The 24642-nt window shown below is 35.6% G+C and overlaps 1 protein-coding gene across 8 annotated transcripts in view; it reads right to left on the bottom strand.

Moving 5' to 3' along the window:
• CNKSR2 (connector enhancer of kinase suppressor of Ras 2) overlaps positions 1-24642 on the bottom strand; it is a 348720-nt gene that overhangs the window by 74907 nt on the left and 249171 nt on the right. For all 8 annotated transcript variants that reach the window (XM_069063427.1, XM_069063426.1, XM_069063424.1 and 5 more), the window contains 4 exons: positions 8254-8302; positions 7316-7488; positions 2811-2884; positions 1125-1196 (listed from right to left, as the gene is read on the bottom strand). In XM_069063427.1, the coding sequence (XP_068919528.1) occupies positions 1125-1196; positions 2811-2884; positions 7316-7488; positions 8254-8302 (368 nt within the window). The remainder of the gene's footprint in view (positions 1-1124; positions 1197-2810; positions 2885-7315; positions 7489-8253; positions 8303-24642) is intronic.

A 24642-nucleotide genomic window follows, 5' to 3' on the forward strand; every position in this document is an offset into this window, starting at 1 on the left:
GAGAGAGAGAGAGAGAGAGAGAGAGAGAGAGAATTGTGTGTGTGTGGGGGTGATACTGGAGACAAGGAGGCTACTGCAATTGTCCAGATGAGATTAGGTGAAGACTAATCATATAACTCTTAAATATTTTTGAAATTGGCCATTTGGTGGGGGTGGCTAGGTGTAACAGTGAATAGAGCACCGGCCCTGAAGTCAGGAGGACAAAAATTCAAATCTGGCCTCAGAAACACTTACTAGCCATGTGACCTTGGGCAAATCATTTAACCCCAATTGCCTTGCTTTCCCCCCCCATCCAAAAAGCAAAAACAAACAAACAAAAAAGAAATTGGCCATTTGGAAGTAGTCAGCAAGAATAGAAAGAAAGATAAGGGAAAGATAGAAAGAAAGGGAAAGAAATAGCAGCTTCCTTACATATTTAGCACCTGAGATGAATTTTGGTTATTGATATTTTGGTTATCGAGAATTGTAGGCATATCTATCTATCTATCTATCTATCTATCTATCTATCTATCTATCTATCTATCTATCTATCTATCTCTATCATCTATCTATCTGTCTGTCTATGTCAATATTGATATCAACATAGATATAGATATATAGCAAATATATATATAACTATACTATACTTGTAGTGTATACTATACTATACATGCAAATTAGTATATACTATACTATATATTACAGTATACTATAATTATAGGGGTATGTGTATATATACATACATGCAAACACATATATGTATATATACATACATACAAACATATGTATACTATCTCTACTTTCCAAACTGTGCATTTTAATAAAAAAGCTGATTTTAAAATGATCATATTTAGATTAATATCCATTTGGATAACTAGCCAATTTATTAAAGAGCTGGTGAGTGATCATGACTGACACTAAATAAAAAGTTACAGCTTAAAATTAGATATTACTACAGTCTTGTGATTGGGTTTAATTGAGGGAAAAATATCTGAACACCAAATAAAAAAAATCTTTCTAGATCTTATGCTACTTCTGTTAAACATACATAAACATTATTATAAAATCAGTACAACTATACAGGTTGTTCCCAAAATATATGATTAACTTTTTATAGTTTATAAAGTTTGGTTCATTTTTTTTACCTGTTCATATCATCCAGATGTTCAGCAGCAAAGTAAAAACTTTTGATTTTAGGATGACAAGCTTTGAATGCACTGTAAAAAACAAAGAGAATATAGAAATTGGTAAAGTAATATGTATTTTATTTCTTGGCACAAAACAATTAAACACTCTATTGCTATTTATTAGCTAACATACCTTATAACTGCTTTTGTTTCCACATGAATAGTGGTTCTACCGTTTTGACAGAAAGGTCAGTTTAAAGAAAAAAAGTCTTTCAAGAAATCAGCTCAGTCATTAAATTTACCAATCACCTAAGTGGAAGAAGTAGGTGTGAATGCAAATAGAATCCTATGCCAATACACAAAAGATTTGTGATTTCACCAGCACGTGGGAACTCCCAGTATGTTACCCTCTTTCCATCAACACAGATTGAAGCCAAATATGACTCAGTAAGTCCCAAAAAGCTGCTTATGATTCTGCTCAATTATATGATTTGTCTAGTATTACAAACAATAAGAATTGGAGAAGATATTTTGATTTCAGGTCTTCCTGATTCCAAGTTTAGCACTCTATACACTATTCCCAGTTATGTTAAGCAGTTTGCATATTGAGTGATACATGCGGGCATTTTCAAAATAGCTTTCATGTAATCGCTGATGTCTGGATACATGGATTAATTAAAAGTTTTATTCAGATATCCATTCCATAACCCATGAAGGTCTCAATAATTAAAAAAAGTGTGGGTCAAATAAAGGGTAACTTTGCATAGTTTAGCTAAACCTTAAAATTGATTCTATACCATGAAAGTGAAGAGAAGGAATAAGACGGGTTGAGCAGTATGGAAAAAGAATAGAACAAAAAGAAATCCAAACAATTTCTTTTTCAATTTTAGGATTTTTGTGAAGGAAAAAGTCATGGAAACAAAGTGAAGAGAAGAAGATTCAACTACTCCAACGTTTCAATCAGGCAAGGGTCCATGCAGCACAGATTACTTTAAGTGGGGTAGATATGATTATTCCAACTTTATACAAGTGGAAACTTAGAGATACTGATTTATCTAATGAGGCACACAGGAGGCAATGTCAGAGGTAAGGCCCAGGTGTCCTGACTCTCCTGATCTCATCTGATCATAAAAACTAATGCTTTTTTATAGGTATATATTATATGAAATACTACTGCCCTTTTGAAAAGGAAATTTTTCATCTCTAAGTTAGAAGAAAAATGACAGTGTCATATGGAAGGAAGTCTTTAAAAAGAACAAAACTATCTATCTATATTATTTTTCTGATTAGACCACACATACATTGCTCAGTCTAGCCTGTTTGGGGGCAGCTGGGTGGCACAATGGATAGAGTACCAGACCTGAAGTCAGGAAATCTCATCTTCCGGAGTTCAGATCTGACCTAAGTCACTTACTAGCTGTGTGACCCTGGGCAAGTCACTTAACCCTATTTTCCTCAGTTTCCTCATCTGTAAAATGAGCTGGAGAAGGCAAACCACTCTGTTATCTTTGCCCAGAAAACCCCAAAAGGGATCCCAAAGAGTTGGACATGACCGAAAATAGATGAACAACAACAAGAACTATTATAGCAGTGTGTACATGATGTAGATGTATAATGTGTAGTATGATTGTGTGTACAGGTCTATGGGTTTTTATGATCATGATAACAATATGGAAGCAAAGACAATTAAAAACCACACTTAACTATTTCTTGCGACATTCACTGGCTCTATCGATTTTAAATTCAGGCAAGCTGATGAATCCTTCTGCTTTTTCATCCTAAAGAATAAAAAAAAGTCTTTTTTCAGTACATCATCTATAGAAGACTGACAATTAAATCATCTAATTTATTCCCAATGATGTATCAAAGTGGCTTTTCATTTTATTCCCTTAAATCAGAGCCAAGAGTGATATTTTAGAAATGACAATTGTGACTTCTCCTTTTGAATTCCATATAATTTCATGTCATCTCTGAATAATATTATTTTCCATAATCTTCTGAGTTATTTTTTGATGACAAATGAAACAATTAAAAAGAAACATGTCATTAAAAACTTCATTATTATGAAGTTAAAACTTGGTACCTTCAGAGGTGAAACAAAAAATTCAAATAAGCATTTTTCTTTCCAATATGGTAATACAATATTAGTAACCATTTAAAATTGCTTAGCACAGTGTCCAGATTTTTACGATTTCAGAATTTATGCAATCTGAATGTTTTTCTTTAATTTGAATATGAAGATTTAAAGTGTAGAAAAATCCCCAACAACTTCAATTTTGTTTTTCCTTTCAACAATATGCAATAATACAAATACACAACATATAAAAAATAAAGTGCCCCTTAGCAAGACACTATACTTGCTGCTGCTCCCCCAAAATGCAATCAACAAACATGAATCTCTTTTTATTAAATATACAAGACCACTCTTTTGCACATTCCAGAATACTATCTGTATTAATAGAGATCAATTGGTTCTTTGACTATCTGGATGGGGATACATGATATGTAACTAAAATTTCTCTTTAGCAATATTCCACGTGTAAAATGTCTTTTAATTACACCTTTTTAAAACTAAGAAATGCTTCTTTTTCTTTTGAAATATGAAGGACTATAGTAGGTGATTTGCACAATATCTAAGTTTACGTGAAAACTTCATGATTGTTACTTTTGTTTATGTCACTTGGGATTACCAGGACCTTGTTCCTCAAATTTTTTTCATTTTTTTTTGGGGGGGGGGTACTGTTGCATACCACTCACATTAAAATATGACTCCACTTTTCCTAAACATTCTCATTTTCATTTTGCCTATGACCTTGAACCACCTCGAAAGCAGCCAGATTTTCTCTTCTCTCTTTTTCTCATCTCTGAATGATATCTAAGATCCTATCCAGCTCTGGAGTCTACACAAACGTATATGCTTTTATTGCAGCAAAAATGGATTCTACTGACAATAATTGTTCTGTGGGAGTATGCAATTGAAAAGGGCAATGTGAAAACATTTTGGTCAAATCATTTTCTTAATTCTTTTCAATATTTATTTTCTTCAATGTTACCCATTTGAGGAACAAATGCATGGTCGCTTTTCCAAATTTGGGGACGTTTTAATTCTATGGCATATACCACTCGATGCTTTCATTTTAAATTCATACAGCAGTGCACATACTACATTTTTACTGAATGGGTTTTGAATGAATGAAAGACAATTTGAGCATTATCTGCTGCCTAATTTATTGCGACATTTTTTTTCCTATTTGTTGTTCAGTCATTTCTGACTCTTGTGATTCCATTTGGGGTTTTCTTGGCAAAGATACTGGAGTGGTTTGCCATTTTCTTCTCCAGTGAATTTTAAAGATGAGAAAACTGAGGCAAACAGGGTTAACTGACTTCCCTAGAGTTGTACAGCTAGAGGGTCTAGGGTAATACACAGGCAGCAAGTGTCTGAAGTGGGACTTGAATTCAGGTCTTCCTCAGCCTAAATCTTACCTTCTTATTTATTAGGTGGTGCTACAGTACTGGTAATAGAGTACTGGGCTTGGAGTTAGGACCTTGAATTTGAATTTTGCTTCAGACACTTTCTAGCTGTGTGACCAGACAAGTCACTTAACCTTTTAGGGATGTTGTAAAGGTCAAAAGAGATAATATATATCAAGCATTTTGTGAACTTTAAAGTAATACACACATACTACTATTCTTGTTTTGATTATCTTTGTTATTTCCAAAAAAAAGAACTATTAGGAGTTGGTACTGCTTGGAATGTAAATTATACTTATTCATTTACTTTCCAAGGGCTAATAATGTCATTTTGAAGAGTTGTTAATTCACCATTATAATATGAATTCATCATGATAATATGAACCGATTATAATCTTTAGAAACTGGTAGATAAGAATGTTCACAATTATATAATGTTAACATTAAGAAAGATAACATATACTTTAGAAGCCAGTAGATGTGTTGATAAGTTGTTTAACAGCAAATTAAAACTTAGACATTGAGGTATTTCTTACCATTCCTTCCAGATCATCTCAATGAAGAAAAAATATGACTAATAGCAAAATGTGTTATTTTTTGAAATTAAAGTTTTCTTGTAGTAGTCTAGGATAATGTATTTGATGCATAGATATGAACACATGCAAATTACCAAAAGTATATAACAATGGAAAATGGGTGATGAATAAAAAGACAAAAAATAATAGTAATAACTTCTGTGGATTACAGAAATAGAAATGAAGCAAAAATTTATTAAATCCCTATTTTTGTTGAGCATTGTTCTATGGGCAGAGGAGATAAAAAGCTTTGATGAACTATGGTCCCTAAAGTTAACAGAGTAAAATGTAAGCTCCTTAGGGGTAGGGACTGTTTCATTTTTGTATTTCCATCCTTGGTGACTTACACAGCCTCTGGAACATTGTACATGGTATGTTTAATAAATATTTCTGGACTGAATGATTGAAGGACCTTAGTGGGCTAGATGCTTACACAGGTAGCTACTATATATAGTACTTGATAGGTGGGATTAGAGATTATCAAGATGCTGTTATAATTCAGTTTGACAGGGAAGGTCATGATTGATATTAAAATTGGGAAAGCTTCCAAGACAAGGAAAATAAATATTTGGGCTTTAAAGGATGTTGAAAAACTCAACAGGCAAAGAGGGGGAGGATGTAGGGAATAGTCCAAACAAAGGGTGTGGAGTGGTAAGAACACAGTTTGTGTTGAGGGTCCTAAGAATAGTCCAGTTTAGATGGCATATATAGTAATATTTATTTTTATTGTTCACTCATTTTTTCAGTCATGTCTGACTCTTTGTGACCCCACTTGGGATTTTCTTGGCAAAGATACTGGAATGGTTTGCTATTGCTTTCTCCAGCTCATTTTACAGATGAGGAAATTGAAGCAAACAGAGTTAGGTGACTTGCCCATGGTCACACAGCTAGTAAATGTCTTAGGTCATATTTGAACTCAGGAAGATGAGTCCTCCTGACTCCATGACCAGCACTTTATCCACTGTACTACCTAGCTACCCCAATATTTATATTATGATGCAATATTATAAAAATTATTATATTATTAAATTATAAGCTGATAATTAGCTCTCAATCAAGACCTGGCCAATTGATTAACAATATTACAATAATTAAAATTAGTTATTGATATAAAAACCTTTGGATTTTTAGAAGGTAATGATAACAAGAGCCATAAAATTGACCTAGCCAAGATAACAAACATTTTGTTTTTGGTAAAAAAATGATGAAAATGGAATTCATTGATGTAAGTATTCCACTTAGGAGAAATGCCACCTGAAAAAATTTTAAACAAGTATATGACTGTGGCAGAAGGGTAAAGGCCAATGTAGGGACTGAGAGACACCTAAAATAGACAGTCCTCATCCTGGGTAGCAGAGTAGTTTCATGAGAATATAATTCCAGAAAGTGGTATTTGTAAATATGTGGTTAGAAGGAAAAATTTATTCCAGCAAAATATTATTACCAAATATGGGGCTAGTAAAGACTGTATTGTTAAAACGAATCCTGACGAACTATATACCTCAGCTACACAATTTAAAAAATGATACAGGTCCCTTCCAACTTTGGCTTCACATTCCTGATACCTAGGAGAGTACCTGTCAAAATAAATGCTTTCTGATCCACTATTGATGATTCCAAAATTAAGATTCTATGATTTTAAAAACTTTTGAGTTTCTTCCCTTCCCCTCAATCAAGCAGGATATTAGACCAATAAAATATAGTGTCTTGTAGTTTTCCAATGGCAGTTTTCCTGATGAACTGAAATGAATCCAAGGGATCCAGGTATTTAAAATTCCAAATGAAATTCAGAAAAGAAAGTAAACAAGACCTTGAGCAAAGGCAAACAGTTTTTAATATGGTTTCCTATTTCCATGAATAATAATTCTTTAAGTCAGGCTTCTGCTTGAGTTAGCTCGATATTTTTAGTTAGATTTAGAGAAAATGCCACCATATTTCATTGTACTCAAGGAGATTTAGTTGCTGTATTAAAATAATTTAAGCAAATATCATCTTAGAACCCACAAAAATGCCTAGTTAAAGAATGCAGGTGGAAAGATGACTAACATTAGTCTTGTGAAATGGTCTTCACATGATCATATGCCTTAAAAATATATTGTACACTTTGGATATTTTCCTAAGAGTACTAAGCACACCAGAAAACAAAATGTGTTTATGGCTTACCTCTTCATTAATGTACCAATACAGGGATGTATCCTTTAAAACAAACCAATATTTCTTCCATTTCTGTGAAAAATAGCTCTTGGCATCTTTCTTTTTCCAAAGCCAGCCCTCACAGTCACCACGGCCAAGGTCTTTACAAGAAATTCGTCGTTTGCTCTTGCCTGCAATTGGACCTAAAGACATCAGTGGATGAAACTACTTTTAAGAATTGTTCATTATGAAACTGTGAGAGAAACCTACATATCACAAAAAGGTACAAGAAGACAAATGAATGCTCTTAGTTGGATGTTTTTTGTTTATATATAGGCCACACACAATTCTTTTTTGACCACTAATGGAATCACATTTCAGTAAAGAATTTGCTATCCCGTTTATGCTCTAGGTTATGAGACCATGGATTCTGATGAAAACAACAGGAATTCAAAAAATTAGGACAGTGCCTTAATAAATGCTTGTTAATTGATAGGCAGCTTTTGAGCTGGTGGCTGTGTTTACTAGAGTCATAAAATCATAGGTTAAGAGCTTAAAGGGTCTTTAGGGTCATCCAGCAAAATATCTTCATTTTACAGATGGAGAAACTGAGCCCATAAAGCTCAAAAGGTGGTTCTGAGCTTAGTTCCTCTTTTATCCAAATCTTTCTATTCCTTAAATATGAGAGAACAGAATTTAAAAGAAAACCTCTGACTAAATTAGAAAGACTATTTTTTTAACAACGATAGCATTTTAATTCTACCACAGTAGAATTGGGAGACAGTGGAGGATAAAAGGGCCTGATATGCTATAGTCCGCAGGGTCATGGAGAATCAGACAAGACTGAGCAATTGAATGACAACCACAACAGCACAGTAAATATAATGCTCAGTACAGAGAGCCATGCCCAATGTAGGTGCTCAGTAGATATTGAGTGTGAGGATTTATGCACAATTTTTATTTCTTACCTTTGTTTTTCTTCTTTGATTTATGTTGCAGAGAAGACTGCTGAAATGTCTAGAATCAAAGACATGAAAGAATGATGAACACAGAATTAGTGGACACTGTTCTGTACTTCAGGATTGTTCCACTTAACAAGGATATTTAAATCTGTAAGGTGATACTTGAACCTTGTACTTCCCCACCAAAGGCTTCCAAAATGAAGTTAACCATGGTATCTGGCTTTCTTCTTAATTTTCCTCGGAACATAAAGCAGTAGGAAGGTGGTCTGTTACAGTGTCTGGAGCCGTAGATTTAGGTCTTGCCCCTGTCACTTACTATGAATGTCTCATTTCACATTTCTAAGCCTCAATTGGTCCATAGCATAAAAACACTTGCAATGACCAGCTCACAGAGTTGTTGTGAGGTGAGATCTTTGCAAATATGCTAGAGAAACAAGCTATTATCAGGAGATACAGGTTAGAGTTTTCTCCTTTTTATAGGTAAATTGATGCTAAAAATGGCAGACAATGAGAGTATAAGTAAATGGAAACAAATCCAAGTGTTCCAGGCATTTAGTGTGGAAGTGACTTGTCCTGGATCACACAGTTGGTATGTGCTAGAAGTAGGCCCTGAATCCAGGGATTCCTGGTTTTCAGGGCAGTAATCTATCTGCTGTGTTGTGCTGTTACATTCTTTCTTTCTCTGTTACATTCATAATTTCTCTTTCTGTATCTCTGTCTCTCTTTTTAAAGTGAGCAATCCAACACCTCCCAAACCCCTCAAAAACCCAAGTCCATTTGTTAACAGAAGGTGGGTACAACTTGGGCTCTTTCTTAGTCCTCAGAAGTTTTTGAACTTAAGTAGTAGCCAACTTGTGTCTTTTCTGCCTAGACCCTAGTTCTGCCTGTAGTGTTTGTCTCTTCCTGTGCTATTTGGACAACTGACATTTTTGAACAGGACTACCTTCCTCCACAAGAATTCACTGTATGGCTAAATGAACTTACAAAATAGATTAACCAAAGTATAGTAATTCTAATTGCCAGAAACTTCTTTAATGCACACAAAAAGACTTGGGAAGTTTTCTTTAAGTTGCAAATCTTCCAGTTACCTTTAAAATCATCCCATTGACAAAGAGTATATATACAAGAATACATAAAATAGCTTTCCAGAAACACAGAGGCAATTTTCTTGGCCTTCCAGGATATTCCTAGTAGCAGACCAGGAGTCTCATTTCTTTTTTCCCTCTTTGGTGACTTATGAGGAACTGTCAAACTTCAAAAATTGATGTAATTCAATGATAGGTCTTGGCAGTCATTGTTAAATTGTTTATAAAAAGGGAACACATTTTATTTTATTTTTTAATCTAGGGTTTAGAAAGCAAGCTAGTAAAATTGTTATCCATTTGAAACACAATTCCTTTTCCCAATGAAAGCAGCAGCTTACAAGAAAGCTGCCTTTTCACAGTTCTCAACTAAAATAAGCTATTCAGGCTCTTGGTTGCTATGGCAATGCACACCTGTCCTCATTTTAAAGGATTTTCAGATGACAGGGAGTTCAATTTATGTTATGTCTTAAAGACTTTAAGTTGCACCACCTTTTTCACAAATTGAGAAACAATGAAGAAACTGTAAGTTATATTTTTTCTTGAAAAGTTTGGCAAATATCTTTCAAACTGAATGTTATTTCCCCATTTTTCTTATTGAAAGAAAACAGTTACCAACTAAAAGGCTTGAATCTAGTAAATGTAACCTAGTTAAGTTTCTTAACATTGAAAATTAGAAGTAGACATGTTTTCTTTTAATTTTTATCCCCAAATTGAATAACTTTTATTAAATACCAAACTCATAAAATCTAACTATTGTGCTATCCTGTAACATATCTGACAGATAGGACCACAGATGGAGCATTGATTCATTGGTTGGATCCAGCAGACTCATGTTCTGCTTATCCTTGTCATTGAGGCCAGACATTGCATAGATGATTTCAATTCATAGGTATCTGAAAAAAATACTTAGATTTCCTTCAAATGTTTCAGTGGCAAAGAAAGATACGTCTCTAACACACAACTGCACTTGTTTAGTCTCGGCTGTTCAACAAAGTCCATCCATTTGACAATTAATTGACTTGACTAATTTCACCATTTGTTCTTACAAAAATGGTTAATTCTTTTGTGTTATACAGACATAGTCTAAGAGTGATCTTTCACATTTACTCTCTGGTCTAGCTTATCTTATGATAATAGGCATTTTCAGGAAACAACATAATTAGAAAATAGCAGAAGATTAGAAGATGAAAAGAGTTGGCTAAGAATATGGACTGAACAATCATAAAAAATTCTGTATACATATTTATTATTCCATTGCGTTAACTTTATTTTTTCTTTTAGATTTAAATTTTAATTTTAGGAAAAGATTCCTTTTCTGTGACTCACTTTTCTAATTTTTTTACCTGTCTTTTTTCTAATTCCTAGGTTGATCACTGGGAAAAAGTAAAATTGAAACTGGACACAAAGTTCTAAGTTTAGATTTTGTTCCAAATTCAAAACATATCATAGGTGTCACTGGGTAAAAATCCATGAACTCTTTGTATAATCATAGTGCTACACACTTGTAAAGTAGGTTAAGTTTTTTTGACTCAATATTCTCTTCTGTCCAATAGATTGTGTTATAGAAAAAGCACAAGATGCATAGATAACTTATTTGAATTATTTTAAATAATTCACATTTATATAATTTATTCAAATAACTTAATAATTTACCTCACAGAAAAAATATTTTCAAACATACTATAAATGTGTGTTTATATTGTACTTAGCCTTTTCATGATTAAGAATCATGACATGTAAACTCCTTGAGGGTAGAGGGCATTTTTAGTTTTGTTGTTATATCCCTAGCACCTAGGATAGTGCCCGACACATGTAGGCACTTAATAGATATTTGTTGTTTGATTAAAATTTTATTTTGTAAAGTTAATCATATTTTTGATAAAATTTTTTATTTTTCTCAATCTTTTTACCCCTGAAACCATTTCATTTACTGATGTTATAAATTCTAGTTTTGTATTCCTTCTAAGATAGAATGCTAATATGGAACAATTTTCTTATTCCTTAGGCATTATGTGAATAAACATCTATTTAGATGAAAGAAATTTTAGTACACACCACTGTTTTATCAATGACTGTGCAATTATATTAGTTTCTTTGCATCATTTCACCTGAGATTAAATGCCTTTATCTCTCTTCAGTAAGAGAAATGAATGGAATTCATAAGAACAAATTCAAGAGAAATGAATAAGAATGAATTAATTACAAATATAGAATGCAAAAGACACTTCAAGGCATGATTCTATTATTATTGTACATACTATGCACGATTGAGTTTCATGGTATTTTCATAAAAAATGAAAAAAAAATCCCTCCAAGCTTCTAATAATTGTATAAAAACTATAGCTTTGCAAAAGCAAATTACTTTTTGAAATGCACATTAATGGAGCTGTGTTCAAAAGGCCTGAATTATTGACTGCTTGATAAATTGGACTATTAGATTTTGAAGAAATAAATTTCAGATTATATTTGCTGGAGGTTAAATGGTGACAGAGAATCAAACTTGGCCAATTTTAAAATGCTATCATAAACCAATAACATTCAGCTTATCAAACTCAGAGACTAGCATCTGTAAAGAAAGTAAATTGACTGATTTGTAATCAAAGGCTTTTTTTTTAAGTCAAAGACAGAAGTTTGATATGACAGAGTAGTTAATCCCAATGGAACATTCCCGAGGAAATGTGTTTAACCATTAAAATTTTACAAAGTCATTTATGTAATTATTGCATTCAACACTCATAACCACCCTGTTAAGTGGGGTGGTATTTTTATCCCCATTTTACACATGAGGAAACTGAGGTTGAGAGGCTAAGTGACAAGTGTCAGGATTTCATCCCACTTTTCTCTTGTCTACATTTCTACTGCTTAAAAACAAACAAAAGCAACTGCACCATTGTAGCTCTCTAAATTAAACTCATCTTCAGCACTAGTGAGGTTCCTGTATGTAGACCTTTGCTTATATGAAACCTAATGCAACATTCTAATATTGGATAGCAACAGTTACTATTTATATAGCATTTTTTTTCCTTTTTGGAGGGCAATTGGGGTTAAGTGACTTGCCCAAGGTCAGAAGGCTACTTTTTGTGTTAAGTGTCTGAGGCTGGATTTGACCTCAGGTCCTCCTGACTCCAGGGCCAGTACTCTATTTACTGCACCACCTAGCTGCCTCAGAACATATACTTCTTTTTTTGAAAGGTCTAGACATGATTTTCTCAGCATAAAGAATTCCCAGTGAGCAAATTCCCTCTACCAATGCAAATCACCACCTAACCTGCCATTTAGAGCCTTGCAGAGTTCCCTCATGGCACTGAGCTGCTAAATGATTTATCCAGGGTTGCATAGCTAGCAGGTGTCAGAGGTGAAACTTGAGCCCAGGTCTTTCTGTCTCCTAGGTGGCTCTCTATCCTCTACACCAGCTGCCTCTTATCCTTTTATCATAAACACATTAATAGAGGTGAATTCTAGGAATACCTGAATACCTGGACAAGGTAATTTTTAGACACAAACTACAAAAATATTGTCCATCAAGTGGAGTGCTTAAGATACATAAAACTTAAATGAAAGCATCAGAACATTGGATTCAAATGAAATTGCTTCTGCAACAAGTCCCAATCAGTTTTTAACTCATTAAGCATCAATATTTTTCTTCTTTAAAGGCATTGTCCTACCTATAAATAACTGTACAGGCTATTCAATTTAAGTATGGACAATTTAGATGTAGTTATTTTCCTCTAAGCTATTTGGCTGCAAAATTATCTCCTTTGGATATTTCATTTTATATTTCTGCAAGTTCTCATTTCATTTTTTCCTTCTCTCTTTCTATGTTGGTTTACTAGTTTGAAAAATGACATAATGAAGGTGATAGTTTTTAGGAAGTTTAATCTGTGTGAAATTCAATAAACAAAATTTGAAGAGCTGTAACAAATGATATTCCAATGATAATTTTTCAGGTAATTGCTCAGAAATTGAAGGGTAGCTTAAAATAAAAATAAACTGAGACTTTATGCTATTCATGTCCTATCATGCATTTGACATGGTTTCATAGAGGCCCTGATTATAGAAGAAAATCAATATAACCCCTTTTGAAATATAAGGTTTCCTAAGCCCTCAATAGTGTTAACTCTATCAAAGAAAAGATAGTAACAGATGTCTGCTTTAAATATTTAAAGACTAAAACATTATCTGAAATGAAATTTTATAATATTTAAAAGTGGACTAGCACTCACTATATAGAAAGAGTTAATTAAGTTGTCTGGAGCTGTTAAAATTAAGTGAACAAAATAATTAAAATTATTCACTAGCCATCTTACAGTCTTACACTAGAAACTATATATCTAAAACAGATTCTAATGATTTAAATTACCACATAGACTTTAAGTCCCTGACAGCAAAATTTTCCTCATGTCTCTAGACACAGGATAACTTACCCTAAGTTGTCCTGAAGTGTAAATTATGTTCTTATATAGCCTTTCCTAATGGAACTCATCTTATTTTTTTCATTATGAATGATAGAAATTTAATTGAATGAATATTTTTCTCTTATGGAGGGTAATAACCAATGATTAATCAAAGGAGCACTGAGACACTAATGAAAAGTCATTAGAATAGAAGTGTGGTACATACAACCTCTCCCCTACTTGACACTATCAAATAGTTGGCTATGATCAATTGAGAAAGAGGAAATCTTAAATAAGGTTACATTTATGTAACCTCATTATTAAACAGAACAGGCATGTAAGTCAATATTTCAAAGGGTCACTGATGTTATTGACACATGTCCCCTCCAACATTGTAGATGGCAACATATCCTCACTGCATTCAGTGGTTCTATCTTGTCTATGTCCTCCTCCAAATTCTCATTCAATTTACGTAAACACTTGCCCCAGTGTAGCATAGAAGAAAAACACTAGATTAGGTGATGGAGGACCAAGGATACAATTCTAGTCCTGTCATTTACTACCTGTGTAATGTTGGGCAAGCCATTTGACCTCTGGGCAACATGACACAGCTGAGCTAAATGACAGCTGTCACTTTCATTTCTAAATCTACAATCCATTAGCATTCTAAGGGTACTGGTGTAGTACACGTGCTGTCCAAATAGTGTTCTTTACTCCTGAGACATAGCTGGCCCACTTCCTTTTGCTTACATTTTCTACACTATATATATATATATAACATATATATATATAAAATATATATTATATAATATATATAAAATATATAATATATACATATAAAATATACACATATATAATTTTTTGCCCTTTTTTGGGTAATTGGGGTTAAGTGACTTGCCCAAGGTCACACAGCTAGTAAGTGTTGTGTCTGAGGCCAAATTTGAACTCAGGTTCTCCTGCTTCAGGGCTGGTGCTCTGTTCACTGCACCACCCAGCCACCCTTACACAATATATTTATGCCACTTCTCACATTACACCATCATCTCCCAAATATCTCTCCACTATCCTTTGGGTCACTTGCAGTTTGAAATCTTTGAAGATATTACAAGATTCTTTGTTATATGACATCACTGAAAAAAATACAATAGGTGGATAGGCTCTGGGTCTGTGATTTCACTGGTATAGGGAATTCCTAAGCGCCACAAAAACAGGTCAGCAACTTCTCTGCAACTTACAGTTTCAGTCTGTTGCCTAGGACACTGATAGGTTAAGTGAGTTGCTCAGGATCACATAGCTAGAGTCTCTCAGAAGCTGAACCTGAATTCGGGTTTTCCTGGTTTTAAGGGGCTTAGGGTTAAAAAGATGGGATTTTTTTTTTGTCCAGAATTTTACCGGAAGGGCTGTTTTGGTAACATAATCTGGCCTCTTCCTCCTTTTCAGTTGTCAGCCCAGCTCACTTGTACATCATAAGTGCTTGTTTAAGATGTATGTATGAAGCTGTCCCTGGGAGGCAGGTAGGATGGATGGGATGGGTGCTTCCTTGATACCTTGTTATGTCCACAGAGAGAGCTATGGGCCATAGTGCCCAGATCCTTTGAAGGCCTGAGCTGCTCTAGGGGCAAGGTAAGCCCCTCCGTGAGGAATAAGATTATACAAATCAAGGCCCCAACTCAATATGACCTTTCTATTAACCTGAGCTGTTTGGGAACAGGGATCCTGAGAATTTGAGGGCTGCTCCTCTCCTGAGACCCTGACCAGGTCCTTGAGAAGAGATATGATAACTGCCCAACTCCTGGAACTAGCCATTCCAAGGAAATATCGCTCTTGGGAGGGAGTGGAGGGATTGACCTCTGTCCCAGGCCTCATACCAGATGCAATGATTGCGAAAAACACCTGGCAGTATGTTTTCTTGGTTCTCAGCATTACTTAAACTGTAAGAACCAGACCCCGAGGAGACATCCTGCCTGGGACCCTCCTGTGTGGGACCCTGATGGCTGTATTGGGATTTCCCAGCTTGTGTGGTCAGATGTTGGTGCTTTCCCGCAATGGTGATGCTTGTAAATATATAAATAATATATATATCCACTATTGATCATGGTTGGTCTTATTCTGCTATCTTTAAGCCCTCTTACTCTGTTATCTCTGGTTTCTTTCTCACTTGCCTATATATACATATATTCTGAATAAATATTGTAAAGAAATTGCTTTGGGTCTTTCTTGGAGTGATGAGTGAATCCTAAACCTCCTTAATTGGACATTATGGCATCATGAACAGGATTTTCAGGTCAGAATGCTGTCCTTCAAGAAATCCACTGTGGAAAGGCTGAAATTGAGTTGTTATTGTTATTGAATTTGAGATGGGCACTGATTATGGTAGAAAATATAGACTATTGTAATTTGTTATCATTTTAAGAACCAAAGAAAGCAGTTAGAATTTTAGCCCAGTATGTTTTAAAATGACCTGATTATAATAAGGGAAAAGCAAACTTCTTGTAAACTTTTTGGAAGATATGAATGTGAATGGGTAATTGGAATAGTAAGGAAAGAAATAAATTTGTGGATATATTTCCTTTCTGAGGACCAAGTGTATTAGAACTTAGAAATATATAGTTACATGATCAAAAGGTACATATTGTTATTTGGCATTAAGAAAGTGATTCACTGTATGTCACCCTTCAACCCCCTCCCCCCGAAAGTTTTATTTACCTTAGTTTACTGTTCAGTAAGCGGATAGTGGTGGAATCCACATCCTAGGGATTTTTATGGGACTGATATAATTGTAAAGGTGCTTGGTACAATGCCTGGTACAAAACAACAGTGCTATTTGAGTGTAAACTATGTAAGCTAAAAATTAATTGTTTCATATTTGTTAATCTTATGTGGAATTTTCTTTAAGGGTGAATTTTATGCCAATGGTAATGGGATGAATGATTTTCTGTGCAAAGCAATTTGGAAACGACTAAATGTAGGTCACCAGATTGATAATTACTTGATTTTTGTTTCAAAGTCTAAATTTAGGTACATGATAATTATTTATGATATTGTTACAGGTAAACAGTTGTATTAAAAGAAAGTTTCAGTTAAGATTGTTTAAACTTGTAAGATTGTTAACCAAGCTATTTGGTTTTGTTGCATAAATCAAGTATTTACAAAAGTATGCTTGTGAAAAGTAATTATTGGTAATTATGTGAAGAAGAGACCTGTGAAACCTCCTTGTGTAAATTTTGTTAATTATTTGGGAAAAATTTTGTGACCAGAGAATTTAGGAATTGTATAGTAGTTAATGATATCAGGATAAACTGTTTTTGAAAAAGGGCAATATTTATATGAAGAAATGTTTTATAAGATCTTTGGTATGAGATGATGGGGAACAGACTAGTAGACAAGAAAGTTAAGGAGGCTGCCCTGTCCATAGAATCTATGAAGATGTATGCATTCAATCCCCAAGTCCCTAAGACAAAAGCAATATTTGTGTTCATAGAAGCTGAAAAGGAAAATTTAATTAAGTTTGGGAAGATTGAAACTGAGCAAAACTATTGGTTATTGCTTGATGGGAGAGAAATGGTTAATCAGCAAATCATGAAGGAAATTCTGTGAATTTTTATGTCAAGGAGTCCATTGGGGAGTATGAGTAATGTGTGTCCTAGCTTTAAAGAAATATGGAAGTATAAGTATATGTATATAGTTGCTAAACAAATCTGTGAAGTGTCTTATATACAAGGAAGTAAGCATATGGGTATTAAGAAAGCAGTGTGAGTCTCCTGGCAGAAAAGCTAGGAAAGACAGACTCCGAGATTTGGAGAGTGGTGTTTATGGGTTCCAGAATAGTGAAGTAGTTTCAGAAGTTTTATGGGAAAGATGGGAGACACAAGATGAGAGAGACAAGGAAAATTTTATAATCCAGGATGGGGAAGCAATCTTATTAGTCCTGGGAAAGGAAGCAGGGATAGAGGGACAGCAGGTAGAGAAGTCTGCCCATTAGTGCATTGATATTATCTGTAGTGAATTGCTTATAATCAATATGATTTGATGAAACTGTGGGAATTTGTTTTAATGCTAAAACCTAAAATTGTTAATTCATTACTATATGTGGAAAGGGGTAGACTGGATGAAACCTTTATTTTGATTAGTTCTGCTCATTCAGAGCAATCCTCCTGCTACTGTTATGATGTTGTAAAACTGCCAAAGTCCCTAGACATTATCTCTATTAGGCAAGGTCATTCAGCCTGGGAAAGCGAGTTTGTTTTAGTTGTGAAGCTCCTAAACAATAAATTTGACTTGCTGAGTGTTATAGTAATGGCAATTAAGGATTCCCCTGTATTGGCTTGGTTTTCAAATTGATTGTGTTAAAACCCAGAGCTTGTTAATCCCATCTGTGGGATGGACTTTTTGATGTGAAAAGAAAGTCCTGAACTGGGAGGAGCTGGTGACGTAGATTTGGAGAGACAAGAGAGAGGCGGAAGATCTTTTTGGAAGCAGCACCTCATGGAGATAGAGAGAAACTAAGAGAATTGCTGGTGGCCGCTTTGAATTGCCCTGGACTTTTGAGACCTGCCCCCTGAGCTTCCAAGGACTGAGGAGACATGGCTGTTTTGCTGGTACTTTGTCTGTCTGTTTTGATGTTATTTTGCCAGATTTGTCCACTGGTGAAAGACTGTCCTGTTGAAGAAGTCCTGGAACCTGGCATTTGGTTAAGAAGCCCTGAGACTGTCCTGCAGACAGAGAGTGAATACTGTCCACTGGTGAGGGACAGTGCTGTTGTTGCAGGGGTTTGGAGACTGTCCTGCAGACAGAATGAATACTGTCCACTGGTGAAGGACAGTGCTGTTGTTGCAGGGGTCTCGGAGCCTTTCTGTTGGTTCAGAAGCCCTGAAGAAGGATTTTCTTGTTGTATGTTTACAGAAATCCTGGGAGAGGGCTTTGCTAATGTGTTCAGGGGTTCTAGTACTGTTCTACAGACAGAGGATGAATTAGTGAAGAGACTGGCAATGTATCTTATGGCCTTGCTAAGCCTTGTCTCCCCAGGAACTAAGATTGCTGAGAACTTGCCTCGTGTCAAGATGAAGAAAAGACCTCCATTTGGGTATTAAGTGCTGTGTTTAAACTTGATGTAACTCTGGGGTAGATTCAATTGTGATCCAGGGGTGGGGAACTTTTGACCTTATGTTTGGAAACTAATCTCCATTTGAGAAGAGGGGCTTTGTGGTGGACTTAATTAAGGTATAGCCTAGGGGTGGAGAAGTGTTTAGAACAGAGACTTTGTAATTGATTGAATGATTGGAAGGTCCTGGGGTGGGGTAGTACTTGGAGATTATTTAATCAGGCTTAGTAAATGCTGTATTTGGAATGATGTCATGTTTTGATCTTCTCTGTTCTTGGTTTGTCACTGAATAAAATGGAGAGCACCTATGCTGGTATTCTGAACCTTGGGAAGTTGCTTTTCTTTTGGCATTACATTACACTGAGAAGCAGCAAAGTCTATGTACAAAAGATGAAAAAGGATCTCTAACAATTGGCTTTACCAGGACGAGTTAAAAAAAATTGTGGAAGGAAAGCTGAATAATCTGGATAATGGATTTGAGAGATTTGGAAGGATAAATAAAGGTTTGATTAGAAATGTGGAAGGGGTAGAAGCACAACCTTCCCGCAGCTCCTGCTTCCACCTTCCCCAATCCATGTAAAAAAGGGGACTCTAAAGAAACTTTGGAGCTGCAGAACCCACAAAATGACACAGAGAAGCTAACCTCCCACTGAGGACAGCCTGGCAGGCCAGCAGGAATCCAGCACAGCACTCTGGGAGCCGAGCCCAGCCCCATGCCAAGGCCTTAGCCCCAGGGTGGGCCTGACCAGCCACGGCTGGAGGGACTCTAGAACAGCAGCAGCGGTGGCAGTTTCCAGATTTATCAACACATAGATGCGAAGGACAAGGTGAGAGGCCAGTGCAGTCTGGACTTTGGGACCAGTAAGTGGGAATGCATGGCTTTTACCCCCAGGCAAGAAGCTGCTGAGATGCCAGCACAGCCAGCCAGTGCCACTGATGGCTTCAGCTCCTGGCCTGCAGAGCGTAGGGGGACCAAGAACCAGTCTGAGGGGTAATCGCTCTTGCTTTAACCTGCTTGGATCTGGATTTCAGTCTAGGGTGGAGGTCCTGGGGTGTGTGTCCAGCTTGCCAGAGCATGTGAGACCTCAGAGAGGGCACCCATCTAATACCTCCAGCAGCTGAGAAAACTCCATCGTTTGGGACGAAAGCTCCCCTGTCTGGTGGCAGAGTCCTACTGTGGCAAAAAGCCCAAAAGTCAAGTAATTGAGTGGCAAAATGAGTAGGCAAAAGAAACAAAGCAGACAGAATATTTCAACATTACACTCCTATTTTGGGGACAAGAAGGAGCAAGGCATGGAACAGGAGGAAAACAGTGAAGTCAGAACTCCTGCACCAAAAGCTTCAAAGGAAAATACGAGCTGGTTACAGGCCATAGAGTACCTTAAGAAGCAGATAAGAGAAGTGGAGGAAAAATTGGGAAGAGAAATGAGAACAAAGCAAGAAAATTATGAAATGAGAGTCAACAGCCTGACTGAGGAATGTAACACCTTAAAAAAACAGACTGACTCAAATGGCAAAAGAGGCTCAAAAAGGCAATGAGGAGAAGAATGCCTTAAAAAGATGAATTTGCCAGATGGAAAAAGAATCCCAAAAGCTCACTGAGGAGAATCATTGCTTCAGAATTAGATTGGAGCAAATGGAAGCTAATGACTTTATGAGAAACCAAGATGCTGTCAAACAGATCCAAAGAAATGAAAGAATAGAAGGCAATGTGAAATATCTCATGGGAAAAACCACTGACCTGGAAAATAGATCCAGGAGAGACAATTTAAAAATTATTGGACTACCTGAAAGCCATGACCAAATTAAGAACCTAGAAAGCATCCTCCAGGAAGTTCTCAAAGAAAACTGCCCTGATGTTTTAGAACTGGAAGACAAAATAGAGGTTGAAAGAATCCACCAATTACCTCCTGAAAAAGATCCCCCCCCCCAAAAAAAAAACTCCTAGGAATATTATAGCTAGGTTCCAGAATTCTCAGATTAAGGAGAGAATATTACAAGCAGCCAGGAAGAAACAATTTGAATATTGTGGAAACACAATCAGGATAAACCCAGGATGTGGCAGCTTCTACACTGAGGGATCGAAGGGCTTGGAATGTGATATTCCGGAGGTCAAGGGAGCTGGGATTAAAACCAAGAGTCACCTACCCAGCAAAACTGAGTATCATGTTTCAGGGGAAAATATGGTCATTCAGTGGAATAGAGGACTTTCAAGCATTCTTGCTGAAAAAAACAGAGTTGAATAGAACATTTGACATTCATATACAAGAAGCAAGAGAAGCATGAGAAGATAAACAGGGAAAAGAAATCATAAGGAACTTATCAAATTTGAACTATTAACATTCCTACATGGAAAAACTATAATTGTAACTTATGAAACTTTTCTCAGTAGTTTAAGGGATTAGAAAAAAATATATATGAAGGTATATGGGCATATGAATACATATGTGAATGTGTGTATTTATGTTTATAGGTATCCATAGATATATACAGATATACTTAGATAGAGGACACAAGACCTATTTAACAGGAAGGGATGATACATAAAAAGTGAAATTAAGAGGTGAGAGGAATATAATGAGAGGAGATGGGGAGAGACCAATTTGGCCAAACTATCTCATACAGAAGAGGCAAGGGAAAATGGTTACATTGGAGGGGAAACATAGGAAGGCAAAAGGAAATGGGTCAACCTTTTTCCTATTGAATCTGGATTGAGGAGGGAGTGAAATACACACTACATAGGGTATCCTACCCTCCAGGAGAATAGGGGGGAAGGAGATGAGAGGGGGAATGATGGAAGAGAGGGCAGGCTGGGGGGGGAAGTTGGAAGCACCCACTTTTGAAAAGGGACAGGATCAGGGTGGAGAGTGGAGTGGGTGGGAGGTGGGATGGAGGGAGGGAAGTGTAGTCAGTCTTTTACAATATATATACTATGTTTTTGTTTTGCATTAGCCACACATGTACAACCTATACTGAACTGCTTGTCTTCCCAGTGGGGGTAGGTGGCAGGGAAGGAAGGGAATGAATCTGGAATTGAAAATTTTAAAATCAAATATTAATATATATATATGTATATATACATATAAAAAACAAAAAAAAGAAATATGGAAGGCAGAAATATTTTTAACTTGATTTTATAATTAATAGCTCAATCATATTTGAGAAGAAAAGGAAATAAGTATACAAACACAATATTGAATCATCATCCCATGGACTGAGATTGGGATTATAAAGTTACTATAGAAATGTGATATCTGTGTATATGTGTGTCATGGGGTCCCAGTGTATTTCAAAGTGTAATTGGGTATTTACGCAATTGACTGAATTAATTGTTGGGATTAAATCAGAGATACTTTTAGTTGAGAGAAAAGAAACTTTAGTGTGAGTTCAGATTAAGCATAGTCCCAGGAAGATAGGGAAGCTTGGGAAGGAGATGGAAATATATTAGAACACTGTTATAATGCTGATGGGAGATTTGATTTTTATTAACAAGAATAAATTTAGAAATGAATACAAGTTATGTTATAATTATATCTTAAACTGATTGTTGGAGCTTGTTATTTAAGATTTGATGGGACTGTTAACTGACTATTCCTCTGAGTCCAACTCCAGGTATGGATATTAAGAAAGGCTGTCCAAGCTATCTGAGCCACTGATCCATGATGCCAGACCCTATGAGGTACAGGTATGGAAGGCCTGTGAAGTAAGGGTATGGAAGGTCAGGAGAATGACTGTTCCACATGAGCTGAAGTAGGATTCTCCTGACTCGACCCTCCCAGTGACATCTGCCAGACTCTGAGCTTGGCTCAATGCAGATTGCAGCTTGGTCTACATTTTGCCTGAAAGCGACATTCTGAAATTGGGAAAATGGTTCCCTCATTATAGTTTTGTCCCTATTCTTGGTGGCAAGTTTCAATAATCAAAAATTTTGAAAATACAACAATAAATCTATTAAATACTTGATTCTGGAACATCTTAAGTTACTACAAGATTAAGCTATTAGGCTCAGGATTTAGAATAAATATTCCTGTATAAGTCAGGGTCCTATGGTTCTTTGTAATAATGTGAGGACAAGTAGGTCAAGGGTTTGTGGGAATATTATTCTGGTATTTAGTTAATATCACACTTGCCTTAATTTTGTTACAATTAGTTAATATTAAAAGGAGAATACTTAGTAAATATATATATTTGCTTTTTGGAGGGCAATTGGGGTTAAGTAACTTGCCCAGGGGTTACATGGCTAGTTTGTGTGTGTGTGTGTGTGTGTGTGTGTGTGTGTGTGTGTGTGTGTGTGTGTGTGTGTGTGAAGTGTCTGAGGCTGGAACCAAACTTGGGTCCTCCCGACTCCAGGGCCACCCCCTTAATAAATATTTTAATTGTTAGTATAATGTAAATCCCTTAGTGAAATCTCATCTTCCTGGTGGAGGAATTAATAATGGATTAATGCAAAAATATAAGAAAGTTGTTTTAATGTGTGATCATGAAAATTGACCAAGACTCTAATTTTAATTTTGTAAGAATGATAAGGGTTCAGGATGGGTAATTAAAATTGGTTCCAAGGTTACTTTTATAGGAAAGTGGATGAAAGAAGGCAGAAGAGAAAGATCTTGGAATGCAATGCTGAGGTTGGATGGATGGAAAATAACCAGAGGACTCCCATCAGATGGTGTAACCCCCTCACAGTTGTATCAAATGAGACTTTTGGACTTTGAAGGGACAACTGTTTATTAATTTTCTTTTGAATCTCTGTATCTGTACTCATAAAGGGAACTTCCCCCCTTGTATGTTGTCAATTCTGCAATCTTATTTAAAGGAAAGATGGTAAATGGAATCCCTTACATATGTGAGATCTGATAAATTTTTTTATTGCTTATTGGAGCTCCATGAAAATAAAAATAACTAAATGGCTCTAAGCTGTGATTGGTAGAATTTGCTGTGTAAGGCAAAAGGCACATGGGACCATAACCAAATTTTGTTTTGAGCTTGAATTTGGGTATAGTTATCTGCATTAAATCAGTATCTGAGAAAAAATGCCACAAGCTACTCAGAAGGAATGTGATCTTGTACTGTTAACAGGTGTAAGTCTACATTTGGTAAAGGCCAAAGGGACAATCTTAGCCTCTGTCTGGGATGGGATAGCTCCTAGCTCAGTTTACCCATAGGGTTCCTTTGAAGAGGAATGTTTCCCACCTATTCATGTGTCTAGCTATGAGGTGGAATGGATGCTGCATGGTTGGATATCTGTGACTTTACCTGAATTTAAACAGAGCCAAGGATGTTTTTTCCTATCATATTTGGAATGTCATGTGTCCCTGATTTTTTTCCTTATATAGCAAATTTCTATGATCAGAGCAAGTTGTCAGTAAAAGATTTGAGCTTTTTTTGTGTTAGCTTATTGGAAAATCCAATATTTTTTCATCCAGAATTAAAATATGTGCAGAAAGTTATCCAAACTGCTTAAGACTAAATTTTGTGATATCTAGGAATTGTGCAAGTATCTAGGAATTTAAATTGTAATAATACTTTGGAAATTTATGTTACTCTAGGACACTGACTTAATTTAATGAATTCCAATGTTAAAGTCTTATTTTTGCTTAAAGAAAAAGGAATGATATCATTTAAAACTTTCCAATTAATTTTCCTTAAAAAAAAGGTTTAGTGATTATTCCTCTCAACACTAGGATAAATTCAGACTGTTTTTTTTTAAAGAAAGGAAATACTTTTAAGCAGAGATGTTTTGAAAGTTCTTGTGCATTATACTTTTGAAGGTTTAGTAAATTTCAAATTAATGCAATAAGTTGTAAAGCAGAAGAGA

The sequence above is a fragment of the Petaurus breviceps genome, unplaced genomic scaffold (genome assembly GCF_028583685.1).
Source record: "Petaurus breviceps papuanus isolate PSGF00001 unplaced genomic scaffold, PetGlider_PUasm1.0 90574, whole genome shotgun sequence".
NCBI lineage: Eukaryota > Metazoa > Chordata > Mammalia > Diprotodontia > Petauridae > Petaurus > Petaurus breviceps.